Source organism: Manacus candei, unplaced genomic scaffold (genome assembly GCF_025592945.1).
Source record: "Manacus candei isolate 608988 ecotype Guabito, Panama unplaced genomic scaffold, ASM2559294v1 h1tg000050l, whole genome shotgun sequence".
Lineage (NCBI taxonomy): Eukaryota > Metazoa > Chordata > Aves > Passeriformes > Pipridae > Manacus > Manacus candei.
Genome location: NW_026138098.1, coordinates 3,022,824 through 3,041,345, shown reverse-complemented (window position 1 = coordinate 3,041,345; position 18,522 = coordinate 3,022,824). Strand labels below are relative to the sequence as shown.

Below are 18,522 nucleotides of genomic sequence, written 5' to 3'. Positions count from 1 at the left end.
TGGCAGTGCTTTAACAACATAGAAAACCACAGAATCACAGAAATATTTATCCTGGAAGGGACCTCCAGAGACTGTCTGGTCCAACTCCTGGTTCAAAGTAGGATTATCTTCAATCAGTCAATCAATCAACCTTCAAAGTGTCTCAGGGCCTTAGTTATTTCTCTAACACAGAATTCTACATTTTCTTTTATAGAAAAAGTGTGCAAAAATTTCTAGACGATAAAAATTTGACATATGGTTGTTCCTATTCTTATTTTTGGATGGGTTTGGATTTATTACTGATTGGTAAACATAATACTTCTCAGAAACTCAGAAACACGTTTCTTGTGCCTCATGAAAAATGCAATACAACTGTCTTGGACAGCCAGCACCCAAAGTCAAGCTCACACAGCAGAAGAGACCCAAAAGAAGATCAAAAGGAGAAAGGAAGCACAAACTCCATTGTGAGAAGGGAGAAAAAAAATGAAAGGATTAGTTTGTTAGACATGCAAACAGTTCATTGACTTTGTAAACATGGGTAGACTTTGTTTCTCGTGGTTTTGCAAGGCAGGTGGAGGAAGTGATCATTCAGAGGGACTGAAGGAAGTAAGGGATATGGCTTGGTAAACAAGCTGGAGCAGCTGTTGCATACCCCAAGAGATAAAAGAAAAGCAAAACCTGATAAAAACCACTGAAAACTCAACAAAAACTGTTAATATTTGAATGTAAAAAGAGAAGACGTGAGGCAACTCCAAACAGAAAGGCTGAGTGAAGCTCAGGATGGCTGGTCCACACAGACCCCAATGGCAAGGATCAAGGCCATCCTGCTGCAGGACTGGCATTCTCGGCATGGAGCCCAGTATTCCAGTTCCTCTGTCCCTGGATAAAAAGAAAATGTGGTGGATTGACCTTGGCTGGCTGCAAGACACCCACCTGGCCCCTCTCTCACTCGTCCTCCTCAACAGGGCACAGGAGGAGAAAATAAGGTGAAAAAGATGGGTTGAGATAAGGCCAGGGAAATCACTGTCACACAGAAAACAGAATCAACTTACAGAAATATAATTTCATTGCCAATTAAAATAGAATTTGATAGCAAGAAGCACTGACAACTTAAATAACACCTCCCCCACTGTTTACCCAGGCTCAGCTTCACTTCTTCATTCCGCTCCTATACCTCCCCACTCCCTGAGTGGCACAGGGGGACTAAGAGGAATGGGGCACTGTGCTCAGTCCACAGCAGTTTGTCACTGATGCTCTGTCCTCCTCACTCTTTTCCCATGCTCCATTGTGAGTTCTTCCCACAGGCTGCAGTCTTTCAGGATAATCCAAAATGAGCTCTTGATGGCCACAGCTCCTTTAGGAAATGTCCTCTTGCTCCAGCACAGATCCCTCCATGGACTGTGGGGTCACCTCTGGTCTGGCACATGGAACACCTCCTCCTCCTCCATCATCTCTAACCTTGTGTTCACAGGGATGTTCCTCGCGTGTTTTCTCCTCTGAATCTTCCTTCCCTGAGTGGCATTTTGTACATTCTTCAGTATATTTTCCCAGAGGCACCACTTTGAGGTGGGACTGTTGCAGGCCTGGCTGGAACACACCAAAGCACCAGAGATGCTGGGTCAGTGATCAAGACACCAGTTAGAACACGTTGAAATGATCCCTTCCATTTAATGTACTGTTTCATTTGCAGCAGTCACTACATGGTCCCTGATACTGCAGGAGAAAACTGAAGAGCCAGTGTCAAAATAATACAGTGCTATTGGCCTGGTTTTTGCACAAAAAGACATTTCTTCCCACCAGGTAGGATGGCTGATGGAGTGAGGGATTTTGTTAACTCTTGGCCCATTTCACCAGAGTTGGAACTGGATGAAGAAGTGTGCAAACACTAGTTTTAGTTTGGATCCATCATTGCTTTAAAAGTCAACTGTGCAATGAAATGCTTGTCCTTTGGGTGGGAGAAAGGATGCAAGGTGTTCACATTTTTTTACTAATTAACATTCAGTTCCCACTAACGCCTTTAAATTTAACTGATACCATAATTTCTAGCGCAGCATCAATGATGCTTCCCTGTCATAGGACACATCAAGGGCCAGAAAGCAGGTACCAATCACTCACCCCAAGCTGAGACAGCCTCCTCCATGGCACACCCCTTCACTGGTCCCCAACCTCTCTCCCCATTTTCCAGTTTCCTTGCACCTCTGTCCAAAGCTTTGTTTGCACAAGTGTCACCAAAGCAAATTGTAAGGCAGGAATGGTTTCACTGCATAAGGAAATCAAGATTTATGATTAAACTATGTTTGCTTGGATCAGTGAAGATTAAATGATTTAGTTAGACACTGGAAACAGCAATGCTACCTGTCCATGGGAATACCAGCTTCCCTCCTCATAGAGGTCTCCTGCCATCCCTCTGCTGCACTTGCTTCCAGTAATGGCCATTTCTCTCTGGCCATTAAGTTACAAATGTGTTCCTTAAGTACAGTGGTGCACCTGGCAGCATGTGAACAAGAGAAAACAGTGTCAAACTGACTTTTCCTGTAGAAGACTTGCTGGCACTCCTCAGTCCCTGGCCTCTCTGACTGCTTTGCCCTTCCTCTATAAAGATTCCTCCACATCCTCGACAGATTCCCTCAGCACCACTGCAAGCTTTTCTTCAGTCCACCCACTGTCTCCTTTGTTCTACAGCTGTGACTGTGTTCACTATGGATGCCTGAGAGCCCATGCACAGCTGGAACAAAACCAAAGATGTTGCTTGATTACAATGTCCCAACAACAGAGAAGCTGTGGGCAACCACATAGACACTGCAGTTCCCACCACATGCAGGGGTGTCTTCTCTTTTCATTCCTCTTATACACTCTCTTTCTCTTGACTTGCAGTTTCTTTCCCAGTCCTCTCCTCTCTGTTCTATTGCTGGCTCCCTCTTCTCCAGCAGCATGACATTCAGATCCACACTGGCAGCTCACAGGAGGTCTCCATGCAGGAGAGCAGAGAGTGTTTGTCCAAAGCAGTGTGTTACGGGTGAGAGCATCCAGGTAAGCAGGTGGGGACAGCTCTTCATGAGAGCCAAGAGCTCCACAAGGAAATAGTCATATTGATCTTATGATACTTAGGATCTATGACATTCCTGAACAGTAACCATACTCCAGCCAGAAAAATGGGGAGAAAAAAGGCTCAACACAAATTCAGGCTGAATTCAGCAAACAGTTTCATTTGAGCAAAATGCTAAACTGAAAAATTTTTGTTTTGTACGTGTCACAAAATGTTTCAAATACAGTTGTTGGACATTCTTTAAAGCTTGAAGAACCTGACAATGTAACAACACAGTTCCTTTGGGGTAAGATTACAGCTGAAAAATTAATTATTCACCACCTCTGCTATTATTGAAAGGCTTTTGCGTGCCTGGAAGAGTCATTGTACTGTTGAGGAAAAGAGGGAACTTGGATTATCTAGGAAAGGTGCTAGGCAGATGGTGATGAAAGACTTGGAACTTGTGCCTAGTCTCATTTTGTACTGCTCCTCATCTGCTTGGTTGCACTTCCCCTGCTTCCAGCTCCCCTCCCTCTCCCAGACCACCACTGACTCCAACCTATCCCAACTAATGAACACCAACCTCTTTGAATGTAACAAGATTTGCTCACCAAATGTCAGTAAGAGGTAACAGAAATCAAGCACTTTTACCGTACAGTGAGGGGAAGTTGTACAGAGCAGGAACTGTTTGATCTCCGTTTACTTTCTGATAGCAAACATCACAATATTTTACACAGCACATCAGAGCACAAGATATGCCTTTATATGAACATACACTCATCACTCTTTAAATCAACACACTTTATCAACCTGCAGTTGGTAAAGACAGATGAAACAGATGAAGGGTCAATGGCAAAACCTCAATGGCAAAGGAAAGACAAATGAAAATTATAATCTCCAAGAATGAATTTGTCATTATGAAGTCTCAATACCTAAGATTTACATAAACAGTTACTGCAACAGAGATAATAATGAAATCTAGAGCAAGGACTAGGACTGAGGCTTCTACACTTTTAAACAGCCTTTAGTCACCACTGAAAAGCTGTTCCTTACCCTGCAATCCTTTGTGCCTGGCACCATGCAGGTAGAAGCACAGAGAACTCTCCTACCCTGGCCAACTGATCAAGTGTTTAAGTTGGTTTTCTGGGATCACAGATTAATTTGACGGCTTCTCACCTTGGGTATTTCTTTGCTGAACAGACTATCTCTTAAGCCACCTTAAGATGGGAACCACTCGTGCTCAGAAAGAAAATAGCTTCAGCTTTCCTATCTGTAAGTGCCCTCATCCAGGCAGGCACTGATATCACTCACCATTTCAGACTTTTTAGGCAACTAAATGTCTGAGTCACAAGAAAAATTATAAATACCTCCCAGGTACTGATCCTCCAAAGCAACTGATGTCAGCAAGAGATAGGGAAGGGCAGTTCAGCTTCCATCCATCCCACATCTCCCTTGAATCTTGCCTTGTGTTTGTTGAACAAATCTGATCTGTTACCCTCCAAGGCAGGGAGGCCCTGCAGAGAGACCTTGCCAAACTGAGGACTGGGCCATCACCAACCACATGAAGTCCAACAAGGGGCAGTGCTGGATTCTGCCCCTGGGATGGGGCAACCCCAGATGTACAGACAGACTGGGAATGAGAGGCTGGAAAGCAGTGCCAGGAAAGGGCCCTGGGAGTCCTGGTGGGTGGCCACTTGGCCATGAGTCAGCAGTGCCCCGGCAGCCAGGAGGGCCAACCCTGTCCTGGGGGCATCAGGGACAGCATGGCCAGCTGGGCCAGGGAGGGGATTGTCCCACTCTGCTCTGCCCTGCGGTGGCCTCACCTGGAATATTGGGGCAGTTTGGGGGGACACAGTGTCAGGAAGGTATTGAGCCATTAGAGAGTGTCCAAAGGAGGGCAACGAAGATGATGAAGGCCCTTGATTTGAAGCCATGTGAGGACACTGAAAGCACTTGGTCCGTTCAGCTGGAGGAGACTGAGGGGAGACCTCACTGCAGTTACAACTTCCTCAGGAGGGGCAGAGGAGGGGCAGGGACTGAGCTCTGCTCTGGGGGGACCAGGGATAGGACCCAGGGAATGGCCTGGAGCTGTGTCAGAGCAGGGTCAGGTTGGATCTCAGGAAAAGATTCTTCCCCCAGAGGCTGGTTGGGCACTGCCCAGGTTCCCCAGGGCAGGGGGCACAGCACCAAGGCTGCCAGAGCTCAAGGAGGCTTTGGCTGATCCTCTGGGGCACAGGGGGTGACTCTTGGGGATGGTCCTGTGTAGGGCTGAAAGTTGGACTTGATGATCCTTGTGGGTCTCTTCCAACTCTCAGCATATTCTGTGATCCTGTGAAACAGTAGAAGTTGAAAAAGGCAAGCAGTGGCTTGCAGAAGGAGGGTGGGTCTAAAACATTTTATTTTTTTGCTGAAGCCAGAACGGAAAGCAATTAGCAGAACAATCTATTAAACCACAACCCATAAAATTTCATTGAAAAGTAAAAATGCTACCATAAACTTCAGGATAACCAGAAACATTTGACTGACATCACAGCTTGAAAATTTACATTTTCTTGTAACTAAGGTATCTAGACCCAAAGTTGGTGCTAATGTTCACAACCTGTCATGAATGGCTTCACCCCCCTAAATAACAGAACATATTGTTTTGTCATTTCATAAAGTTTAACACTGCTATCAAACAAATATTGACAATCTTCCCACGTAGTTTCTCTCCCATCATAAAAAGAAACGGTTCTATGTATTATTAACACATACTTTTGCCTATGCAGTTTGGCCAACTTCCTAAACAATCTATCCCACCTAGTTTTGAATTTAAGACAATAGTTTCATTAATTCAGCTGGGCTGATAGCTGTTAGTTATAAATTTAGCAGTTGTGCTTCCTTTCCCCAATACGACCTGCAATCACAAACACTTCTGCCATCCTGACAAAATAAATAAGATCACAGCCAGACCGAAAAAAAAAAGTCTTAAGCCAAGGGCATTTGTATTAAAAAGGAGAGAGTGTATCCATAAAGTCATTTAAAAGACAAAAAGGAAAACACAAAAATGTCCTTCGCAAGGGGAGCAGCTGTTTGACCAGCATGGACACATGACTTGGTTCTGCAGCTGTATTTGTATCTTCCAGCACCAAATGCCAGAAATTCAGGCAATTAAGGCTGTGCCCTTGGAGTCTCCCACTCACAAGTGTTTGAGGCTTACCAAAGTGCTTACTGAAGCCATGACTGACCTGAGTGCAGGTCCCTGCTCTGAGGGACCAGCCCCAACCCTCCTCACTCCTGCAATGGCCTCCCACAGAAGGTTTGGGATCAGATCAAGGCACTATTCTCTGCCTTAGGTTCTGTGCCACGTCCCATTCCTTGCTCTTGAAAGTCACTGCCCAGTGCCTGGAGATAATTTTCTGTGGCCATTGTTTTAAATAAAACAATTATATTTCTTTGCTGAAGCAGATTCCTGGAAGCAAAATTTCCCTGCTGTGGCTGAGGGTTGGCAAGGGTCTGATTCAGAAACAGAAAATGCCCTAAAGCAGATCCCAACCAGAGTGCAAGACTGTGAGAACTGCAACCCCCATTTTATGAAAAACTTACAGGCAGCTAATCACAATAATGAGGTGCCAGACAAAACTTAAAGGCAAAATCCTCTCAGAAAACCATATTTCTTACCAACACTCAGCCCTGTCTGACCCCTTGAATAGGACTTTGTGTCCCGGGGAGCTGCAGGGTGGTGCCACTCCCCTCACTTCACCAGCCATCTGCCCTGCATTGAGCTGAACTACTTCACCTTCAGTGACAGCTGAAATGACACTGCACCTCCTCCAAGTTCCCGTTCAAGATCTCTCACAGAATGGCTCAAACAACAAACAAACAAACAAAAACCCATTTAGCTGAGGATAAATAAAAGAAAAACTAATAAATTGCAAGAAAGAAATAAGCTGTGTGTCATAGCTTCAGTATATCATTATCCTTTACGTAGCTGTGTATGTGTAAATGTCACACTTACACAGTTGTAAACCTTTCTCTGTTATATCAGTAAAATATTCATCTCCTAATAACCACACTGGTGAAATGCAGCACTCTTCTGCCAACTCCTGTTCAAAAAGAAGGTTTCCTTTCAGGATCCCAGCCTCCAAGTCAAATGTTGATTGAGGTGTGAGGAAATGTACTCTCATTCTCCCGTTAATTACAGGTGTGTTTTATTACAGGTTTGTTTTGCAGCAGAGAATGACAGCTAGAGCTCCTTTTATGTTGTATTTGACTGCTTCTGGTTGATTTACAGGTTAATGGGTTGTGGGTTTTTCCCTTCAACTGCAAAGCTGTACAGGACTTTACACTAGTCACAGATAGGAAAGCTTTCTAGTTTTCCAAATCAGTCAACTCTCCTTCCTTGCCAGACACATGAACTTACCCGAGATGCAGACAAAATCTCTTTCCTTGCCAGATCTGCCCAGTTCTTGGAAGATTGGAATAAACTTTCATGAGAGCAGCTTTCAGCTCTTCTTTCTGAAAAGACACTTGAGTTCAGACTTCCAGGGGCACCCACTTTTCCCCCTGCAGCCCCCTCCTCCTGCGAGGGGTCAGCACTGCCGGACACAGCACCAGCACAAAGTGCTCCATGGCCACAGTGCAACATCCAGACACAGAGGATGGTGTGGAGTTTGTAGCTTCAATTCGCCCTCTCGTGGACTTACCCGACCACAGGTTCTTAGAAACAGGTTGCCCAGAGAAGTTGTGGATGCCCCCATCCCTGGGAGTGTTCAAGGTGAGGCTGGATGGGGCTTGGAGCAACCTTGTCTAGTGGAAGGTCCTGCCCACGGCAGGGCATGGAACTACGTGGTCTGTAAAGTCCCTTCCAACCCAAACCATTCTGATTCTATTCTAAAACACCTGTTTTTCTTGTGGAATTGCAGCTGTGGGATCAGCCATCCTCCCTCAGCTGTCAGGGGCTTTGGGAAAGGGGAGTGGCCAGGCAGACACAGCAAACCCCACAGCAGCTGCATGGGTACAGCCCAAATCACAGCTTTCTCAATCAATAACACCCCACAAATGTATTTTCCTCTGCAGAGTGGTGATGTACACCATTAGCTCCATTTCAGAGGGGAAAGGGAGACTGCACTACACTGCACTACACAGTCCATCTCCATGTTCACGTGGCAAACTTTCTGAAAATCACTGTGCTCTGTGCAGAAACACTGAACAGAGAAGAAATGAACAGGAAAAATATTTACTTTTCCTCTCCAGCATGTTATGTGGTATTTCCAAGCTGCTAAAGTTAATTCTTTACCACATTTATTAAATTTGACTCCCATGCTTTAGCTCTGACTCACTTTCACTCTAATCAGTTCCTAATTATTACCCACTTCCTCAGAAAGTTTAAGGGGACAGATGCTGCAGTACCATGACTACTAAACAAAACCCTGTAAACTAGAGGAAATCTTTCCAGCAGATGTAGGCAGATTAATCTGATGAGCTGCTCTGGTAGTTTCTTTCCTCACTTTCTCCGTCCAATTAGTCAATTTACATATGCACTGGTTTTAACAGTGACTTTATGCAATAAATAACCTTTAACAAATCAAGTTAGTGCTTATTTACAGGGTAACACTGCAAACAGGCTAAGCTGGCTGAAATCCTGGGACAAGAGTGTCCAGCCTTGACTTCCCAGCCAGCATCTTGCACAAGAGAATGGGGCTTGAGGGTTGAGGGGAACAAATAGATGGAGTGTGTCAGACATCTGCACAGCACAGCTGGACACAGGGTGCAGGAGGCACAGACACACAGCACACATGTTCCCACAGCATAAAATCAGCAAAGCTTTCTGCTTCACATCTTCAATAACAACCTTCACACTATGAGTGGTCCTACCAACGCCTTCACCCCCAGATAACTTCATCAGGTGCTGGTCCAATTTTGGGGTTGGGATGGGAGGCTGCCGAGCCGAGGTTTGCATCCTAAAGGTGAGGGCACAGCAGGATGAGGCAGACCTTTACTCATCACTTCTCTGCCTGGTTCCCTCCTGTCTCGTGGAGATGTTTTCCTGTCTTGTTTCTGCCTCTTGGTGTGAAGGAAGCCTGAAAACTCACTGACATTTAACTTGAAAGTCTGATTTAAAGTCAGCCTGGGGTGTGATTTTGGTTTCCTTTTGCTGACACTCACCAGCAGCACTCATGGGGAGGGAGCTAGAGCAAAGGGAGAGGGAAACTGAATAAAGGATGCCAAGTCACATCCGTGTTTTCTGGGTGGAGGAAGAAACAGTGGGAAACAATACAGGCATTTAAGAACAGCGAGAATAATCTCAAATATAATTCAATCAAGGAGAACCCCAGGAGCTCAAATGAACATTTCTTCTCTCTCACTCTGAGGATGAACAGGACTCTCACAGTGACCCACCACCACATGCAATGAATACTCAGTGGACTCACTGCCCTGGATTGGTGACTTCTTGATCTCCTCTATTTCTCCTGGATATTTGCAGCTGCAGTTTTAATCTCTTCTGCACTCACTACTTTTCTGATATACATTAAAAACCTATATATAATTTAATCATGCCCTACTAGATGTCTCTCTCACTGTAATTTGGAAAGACATAGTTTTAAAAACATCCTCAGCTTCCTAAACACGAACACAAAATAGTTATGGGGAAGGAGAGGTGGGGGGGGGGGGAGAATAAAAAAAAATCCCCTGGTATTGAAATTACAGGATCTTACTGCTTGGCATCTAAGCCACAGGAACCAGACAATTGTTAGTCATGACCATTTCTTTTACAGCTCAAGACATTTCCCTTATGGAATAAGTGAACCAGTGTTTCAAAACTACCTCCGAGCGCAGCCACACGTAGCCATCTATCAGCATCACACACACAGCGACTCCAGTTTCCATTTCAGACATTCCAAAATACTGAAAATCAAGTCAGAATGTCCAATTTCCCTGATTTAGCGTCCAACACTTGCTAAGATTTCCAGGAAACTGGTATTTATACAAACTGTGCCAAAGCTGTTCTGTAAGAAGTATTTTCAACTGGAATTTGAAAAGAACTGTGTGCTGAAGCAACAAAAGAAGGAAAACCATTCCAGACCTACAACCCAATAATACATCAAAAATAAACGGTAATTAATTTTATTAAAGGAAAACTTTGCTTCTATGACTCTGCTAATCAGTAATTTTACTTTAAATACTTAAAAATCACTTAGAGAATATTTTGATTGTAAGAAACCATCTGAGTAGCTCCATGGTTGGATACTAGAAAGTAAATCCTAAACATTTTTCAGGATATTCATGTGGTTATGGATATCCGCTGCACAGAAATGAATTAATTAATAAATAATAAAGAAAGAAAGAAGTAAATCAGAAAACCACTTTCAAATATGTGATGGAAAATGACTGGCTGCAATAAGAGACCATCTCACATCCCACTAGGTGGAGCTCCGGGCTAGAAATCTGGTAAGATATTTCACTAAACCCTGTCACCCAGGAAAACGATTTACAGAACTTCATTTGCCTCTTTCCTAATGCCCACACACACAAAAAAATTAATGAGTTTGCATACTAAGAGACCACAACTACAAGCAACCGGATCAAAGAGAATCAATCAGCTCTGTAAATTGTGCAACCAACCACTTGTTTTGAAATTAAAAGGCAGATGAAAAATAACTTCTGTTTTAAACACAGTTTCCTGGCTTTGAGCCTTTAGCTTGATTGTTGCTAGCTGGGTTAGGTGGAGTACTAGAGGAGGTAGGTGATTTTTAAACTCTTTTTTGCTGATGGCTGTATGTCACCATACTGTGTGCTACACAGGGCATAGATAGACTACAAAACATAATATCACTTCAGCAGGAAGCTGAAACATTCATCAGCATCAGCAAGGTGAAGCTGCAGCTCAAATATACTACCAAGCACTACTTCAAGGTCATTTTACTGTGCACCTTTCAGGACAGAAAGGATTGCAGACTGTCAGGCACCATCACATCTTGGCAGATTTTCAGACACGTGTGATTTACCAGTGATGGCACGAGCAGATTGGTAATGAGGTGCTCCATCATGCCAAGTGTCAATACTGTACTGAGAGGTGCACTGTGTAATTAATTAATGTTGTACACTGTGTGGATTTATCGTGAGCCAGGTGAGTAAGGGCAGGCGCTGGCAGCTGGGGATATAGAGGCTCCTCAAATTGGGATGAACTGAAACAGAACTGAAATACAGCTGGAAGGAGAAGGAGCACTGTCAGGGATCCAGGTCCAGAGGATTTATTGCTGTGATTGGGTGGAATACAGCCCTTTCTTTAAAAGTCATAAACCGCCAGCTACCCAGTTAAACAGTTTTACTAAGAAGCAGTTTCCAAAAGAAGAACTTGTTTAGGAATGACAGTCACCAAAACTAGTCTATAGCCCTTGGATTTATTCTCTGACATATAGGGGAAAGAAAAGGCAGTTTAGCCTATTGTTTACCCAGTGAATACTTACACTGTAATTAAATGTAGCTGGTTGTTCTCCTTCATGGTAAGACAATCCTATTCACCATCCCAAGCTTCAAGGGAATCCCTAAACTTATGTCTAAAGATTAGTGTCTGAATAAGGGGAATGCCCAGTATCTCAGAGTTAAAACCAGGTCCTATCATGCACACAGCAGCACTCCAGCCTGTGAATAAGACAGCCTGTTTCAAAGAGCTTGAGCCCAGATCTACACTGGTTACAGACATCCTCATATCTGAACTACAGTGGTATGGGATCTGTGATCCACAATATGGCAACTTCTACACTGGGCAAACAGATTCCAGGCACTGCTGAAGCTGTAATTGAAACAATAAGGAAAATGCATTAACATCTGGAAGACATAGGCAGTATGACAAATTCAACCCAGCCTTGCTTAGAAGAGCAGATGCACAAAGGCACAAATACAAGCACATACTGAAAAATAAGTCATTTGGTTTATGGTGATTAAAAGGAGACCACCAGGACATCCTTCCAGGCAGATGTACCATTCAAAGAAAAACACTCCACAAGGGGAAGCAAAATGAGTCACTCACAAGAAGTACTGTTGAATTCTTTTAATAACACTAGGAAAATATCATAGTATTAAAGTCCTGCACGGGATCCTCGAAAGGTTATTTTGGTTGGGATTTCTTTGTGTTTATAAACCAAACTTTGTTTCCCAATTGTGTTTCCTTTTAAGCTGACTACTCCTTTACAATGGCATTTCCAGTTAAAACACAGCTAACCTATAAATACCTGAATGCCACAACACACATTGTGTGCGTGGGTTTTGTTTAAGTCTTAGCGGAAATAACAGTAAATCTACTCGACACAGGGAAGCAAACGTCGATTTGTTAAGCAGGGAATGTAATAGCCAGTAAAGAATACATTGCATACATAATACAGAAGGAAAAAAAATTATCATCTGGAGTATGTGAAATTACACTGATTTTGCACCTTAAACCTATTAGAAGTTACTCTGTTGGCCAATACTAATCCACTGAACAAGCAGAATGTTGGTCAGAAGTCTAACGTGTCCTGTACCAGCACAGAGGGAATACAAGCAGTCCATTGCTGTTAAAAGAAAACATGAAATCCAGCTCATGTTTCTGGTTAGGGGTCGATTTCTTCAGGGACTACTGTTAACATAACATCTTCATTGCCCCTGCGTACGACCATGTGCAACGTACTGTCCTTTTTAATAATGTCACTGACATCACTGGCTGAGCTTATCGACTGTCCATTGATGCTTATGATCACATCGTTGTCCTTCAGGCCACCACTGAAAACACAAAGCAGCAACGTGTTATTACAATTGCCTTTATGATTGTCTTTGCGATATTGTTAAAAAAAAAATAAAACTTAAAAAAATTGCTGGATTTTTTTTCCCGTTTCCCACCCGACAGCAGGTATGTGAAAAGCAATCAGAATTTATGAAGCAGTGAAGATTACAACACAGTTCAGAAACCTCAGAATCTGATGGATGTACAAGTTTGATGAATCCCATATTTCACTGTCTTCAAAGGAATTCCCTATTGTAAAAAAGCAGTAATTCTGCAACAAGGATCTTAGAAGCTGATTTGGTGGAAAAGATAGAGGCACACTTTCCTTCTAAAACAATTGCAACAAGGCACCTCCTTTCAGAAGGGAAATTTCCCAAGCTTTTACTCCTGAATACACAGCAAAACAACCTGAGTAGCACCGTGTGTTAACACAAGAGGAATTTCAGCCCCAGATCCACGCTGCTCTCCACGCAGAGCTTACTGGCAGCCACTACACCTCATCTTAGTGTTTGAAACCTGAGCAGAATAACACACACAGTTCAGTCACCAAAATGTGTCCTTCCTCTCACCTGCCTGCCCGTAGTCCCCAGAGTCCCTTCTGCTGACCTCAAAAGCTGAACCTTCCTGACTCAAAGGAAGACAGGGCAGAAGCAGAGCCGGCACCACAAGGCTCCCCTGCCCAGGGCTGTGTGTCTCTCCCTGAGCTGGCTGAGGCTGCTGTCAGGACCAAGAAACGGGTGGTGAGGGATGCCACAGACCACAACATCTTGCCCAGTCTTGCACAACGGTCTGGCTCCAAGTTATGGAAACATTAACCAAGACAGATCAGACATGATTCAACCCTTCAGCATAATCCTGCACAAAACCACAGAGCAGTCATCGGCCTCTTCCACCCACAGAAGGCGCCTCAAATGAGTGTCTCCTGCAAGCAGGATGCCTTGGTCAGTATTTGCAACAAATCTGGTCGCCTACCAAAGGCATGGCTCAAAACATTTTCTTGGAGGAAACCACTCCAGAGTATCTTGATCTCTCATACAGCCTCTCCACATGACTTTTGCCCAGGACAGGTCACTGCAGAACTGCTCCCATGCTCTAGCACACATCTACACCACATGCCTTGGAGAGTTCAGCAGAACGGGGAAGCCCATTGACAAGGGAACTGGGAGCAAGGGAAGACAGAGCCAATATGGGCTGCATTCTGTTTGCCAGGCCACTCTTTGGATGAAGCATCCTGATTTGTGTTTGCCTTCACATTATAAGTTTACATTACCTCACATTTCTTCTCTCTCTTCAAAGTCCTTCTCCCACTCTCTGCAATTATCTGACTTTTCTGCACTTTCAAACTGGACCTGCATGCCAAGGCACCAAGTCCAGTCCCACACTGGAGCAGCCACATCATTCCTACCCTAGCTGCAGTTTAATTTCACATCACAGACACACACCAGCATCGTGCCCCAACAGCCCTGACAACAACAATCACCTACAAAACAGTTCAGAGAGCACTCTAGAGAGCTAACACCAGTTACCTTACAGTGGCACCCAAACTGCAATGAAAAGACATCATCCAAACGTCCTTCTTAGTCTTCCTAAGAGGCAGTGATGCCTGCCCCAAGCAGCTTTCTGCCTACGTGCCTTTCGTGCCACATAAGCCTCTTTGTTGCCACAAAGATTTACCCTTCTCCTAAGTCATCACTAGTTTCAGAAAATGAATAAGGCTTCCCATTTCCTGCCCTGGATTGCTGAGTGGTTCCATATCAAGCAAACCCTGAAAGGGAAGTGTCTCCAGCAAGAGCCAGCCAGAGCAGTGCCAGTGACCACAGACCAGCTGCCCTGCTTCAGCCAGACACCTCGTGAAGCTTAGTACCAATCACCTGCTCTGTTTCTAAGCAAATATTGAGCAATATGAAGAAAAAGATCAGTTGTCCAAACCCAAAAGCTCTTCCCAGTAACGTGACTCCTGACAAAGCCCTCACGTGGAAGAGTGTCTCCTGTCAAGAGAGGATTTTACCCCCGGGGCATGCCGGGGGAGCTGGTGGGTTTGGCCAACACTGAGGTGCTTGGGCTGAGCCAGACACGTCTCCCCAAGGTGAACCCAAAACTCCTCCCCTGCTCTCCTGCCAGGGTGACCAGCAGGGCTGCAGGGAGTATTCACAAGCAAAAGTCTTTATTCAGCACTGGCACTGGCGCAGGAGATGCCTTGGAAGCAACTGCTGAGAAAAATGAAAGAGGAGTTTTCACACCCCCTGAATCCTCGCCCTGTCGGCCGGGAACGCTGACAGGCTTCCCTGCAATACCCTGATGCACTCCCAGTATTGCCCATCAGGGACCAGACTAAAACCACAAACCCACTTCCAGCAGACAACCTAATAGCTATCAGATGGTCGTAGCTTTGTTAATTTAGCATAATGAAGAAAGCCAGTTAAGCAGGGAGCAGTCTCCATCGTTGTTACCCCCTTAAATCAGTGGCAGTGGTTTTGAGGAAAAAAGTGCTTCAACCTACGCTTCAGCTGGTGTTTCTGGAATTACTTCAATAACATAGGCCCCAGAGACCACATCAGGGAAGTCTTTATGGCGATCCTTCAGCTCTCTAGCTTTGCTGGAAAATGAAGAAACAGCAACAAAAATATTTTGTCAAGATGGGGGGAAAAGAAAACCAGGCATTTTTACTGAAGTCAATATCTACTAGCTGAGGTGCTTTACGTGTGTTGATGAGTCACTTCACCATTTATTTTAACCCTTAGGTGTGTATTTCAAGAATTACTACACTTTTTGCATGCACATATCTTTTTAATGTCTATTTCTGGTAATGGCAATCACTTTAATAGATACAGAGGATCAGAGTTAAAACATTTCACAACTCAGTCATTATTTTAGAACCAGCAGAACGTGGAATCACAGAATGGCCTGAGTTGGAAGGGACCCTAAAGTTCATCTCGTTCCACCCTCTGCCATGGTCAGGGACACCTTCCACTAGCCCAGGTTGCTCCAAGCCCTGTCCAACCTGGCCTTGGACACTTTCAGAGAACGGGCAGCCACAGCTTTTAAGGGCAACCTGAAAGCTGGGGCCTCACCACCCTCACAGTAAAGATTTTTTTACTAATATCTAATCTAAATCTAAACCTTTCAGTTTGAATACATTCCTCCTTCTCCTGTCACTCCAGGCCCTTGTAAAAAGTCCCTCTCCCTCTTGCTTGCAGGTTCCCTTCAGGCCCTGGAAGGCTGCAATAAGGTCAGTTTGAAGCCTTCTGCCTCCCAGGCTGAACAATCCAAATCCTCTCTGCCTTTCCTCACAGCAGAGCTGCTCCATCCCTCTAATCATCTTTGTGGCCTCCTCTGGACTCATTCCAACAAGTCAGTGTCCTTCCTGTGCTGGGGACCCCAGAGCTGGATGCAGAACCCCAGGTAGGGTCTCACCAGAGTGCAGTAGAGGGGCAGAATCCCCTCTCTGAACACCTGAAAAAAACCCCAACCCTTCGTGTTTCAATGCTTTGTTCTACCTGTGGGTCCTGCAAAAGGGAAACCACCTGTTTCTTTTTACAGGACATGGAATCACCTGCTCACGAGTCCTTTACAGTCTGAGCATGAATAAGCAAGTCCACACAAAAGCTTCATTTTACATTAAGTGAAATGTTTAATGGAAAATAATTTTATAGGAACGGGAAAACGCACGTAGCTGCTGCAATTCTTGAAAACATACAACAACAGGGATAGAACCCCAGGACAAATTCACAGTTGCTAGCTATTCTCTTCTGAAGCATTAAGGAGAAGAAAAAGCCAGGAGTTGTTTAAGAACTAGCTCACATAAGAGCCTAGAGGAGAGTTCGACCACGTAGCAGACGCAGAGGAGAAGAAGGTGGCAAGAACTGGCTGTGAGTTGTCACCAGCATGCACAGAGCCACGTGCTGCTGGCTCAGACCTCCAGGTCGTGTCTGCAGATCATGGGCTTGATCCAAATGCATGCAGAGACCACACTTCAGAAAGGTGAGGAGCCACCACTGTCACTTACCTGGGAGTTAGAGACATCATTCGTATGCCAATGTATTTCTTTTTGGTTATAGCTTTTCCTGCAAAAAAAAAGAAAGCAGGCCTTGGATAAATTGCTCTCACCAAAGGAGCCTCAAAGGCTGTTGACTTTCTGGTTTATTACTGTTTTCATAGAATCACAGAATGGTTTGTGTTGGTAGGGACATTAAAGGTCATCTAGTTCCAACCCTCTGCCATGGGAAGTGATGCCACCCACTAGACCAGGTTATTTTCATGTTTTCCTCTTTCAGAGCAGTGAAGTGCAGTACCTTTAGCTTGTCTGTCATGGGACTCAGTTAGGAACTTTTTAATTTTATCTGATGGGATAGCAAATGAGATGCCTGCTGTAACTTTCAATGTGTTAATTCCAATGACTTCACCATCCTAGAGGAACAAGAAATCATTATTAGCAACGTAAAACACCTCAAAGAGAAATAGATCATTTCTTCAAAGCAATCACAAAGACAAATTCACACAACACACTCTGTAGCTGGTTTTCAATTTACTAAATGCTTTCTTTAAGTCTAATTTTTTGACTCTACAGACAGAACACTCTTTGAGAATTCTGGAAAGCTGATGTGGATATTCATCTTGCCACAAGCAGAATAGAGATAATAACTGGGCAGCTCTTCTGCTTGCACCAGACAAGCAGCACGTTCTGCAGCCAATCTGAACCTGCTGACTTCAGCAGGCACCTCACAAAGCATGGCACTGACTGCTTCTGAGCCAATATTGCATAATAATTTATAAAGCAAAATGACAGTTCATCAGAATCAAAAGCTTTTCTTGGTATTGTGACTCCAAGAGTTTCAGATAAAACATCTCTGCTGTCACTTGATGACTGGAACACTTCTGAAATCTCAGCAGCTTCCTTCCCTGATTCATCCCAGATAAAAACTGTCCAACTACAATTTTTTTAAGCGGAGCTCGCTGGGACTGAAACTGTGAACTGGGTGCAAAAGAATTGCTAAATCTCCTCCAAGGCAGCAACTGAGTAGCCCTGAATTCCAATTTTTGCCATGCCTCCTGAGGACCACTGTCTCCCCCCTGCTCAAGCCCACATACCCACAAGAGACCTGAGAGCTCTCACACAGCAGCTGGGTTTTGCAACCTGCTTCAGTTGTTCCCTCTTTGCCTCATCCCCAGCTGACTACATGCTACAATATCAGCAAATAAACCCTCATATCCTGGCAAAATTTTTCAGCCTCCCTGGTGTGATTCAAAATAAAGGGGAAGGCACGTCTCAGAACCGTTAAGCTGAGTTTCAGTGTGCAAATTGTGCAAAAAAAAAAAAAAAAAAAAAAAAGAAAAAGAGCTGCCAATGCTGCATGGTGGACAGACAGGGCAAATGGCTCACTTTAAAATGGGCTTTTTACTTTCTGCAAGGCATGAGCAGAAAAACATTACACTTGCTTGAAACTATGCAAACTGTAAACATCTTAAATATTGAAATCCTTTTGCCAACATAAACACAGACAAGTGATTTGCAAGAACCATGTGAATTTTGTGTAGTCAGCCAGATATTGAAAGTTTTTAATCACATATCTGTGGGGGGGCTTGTTTGTTGGTCGGGGCATTTTGTTCTGTTTTTAAACTAAAAAGCAATAAGCTTGACACTAAGAAAACTTGGAGAAACTCTTACCAGGTTTACTAGGGGTCCTCCGGAGTTCCCATACTGAAAATAAACATAAGTCAAGAACATATTTTAATGTTTAGCTCTTAATTTGTGGCAAGCAAAACATAAAAGAAATTT

At 44.1% G+C, this 18,522-nt stretch overlaps 1 protein-coding gene across 1 annotated transcript in view; it reads right to left on the bottom strand.

The window, feature by feature from the left end:
• Positions 1-12,023: 12,023 nt before the first annotated feature.
• HTRA1 (HtrA serine peptidase 1) overlaps positions 12,024-18,522 on the bottom strand; it is a 32,987-nt gene continuing 26,488 nt past the window's right edge. Inside the window, exons 5-9 of the mRNA XM_051799774.1 lie at positions 18,412-18,444; positions 17,039-17,153; positions 16,753-16,810; positions 15,247-15,342; positions 12,024-12,745 (exon numbers count right to left, since the gene is read on the bottom strand). Of these exons, the coding sequence (XP_051655734.1) occupies positions 12,577-12,745; positions 15,247-15,342; positions 16,753-16,810; positions 17,039-17,153; positions 18,412-18,444 (471 nt within the window). The 3' untranslated portion in view covers positions 12,024-12,576. The remainder of the gene's footprint in view (positions 12,746-15,246; positions 15,343-16,752; positions 16,811-17,038; positions 17,154-18,411; positions 18,445-18,522) is intronic.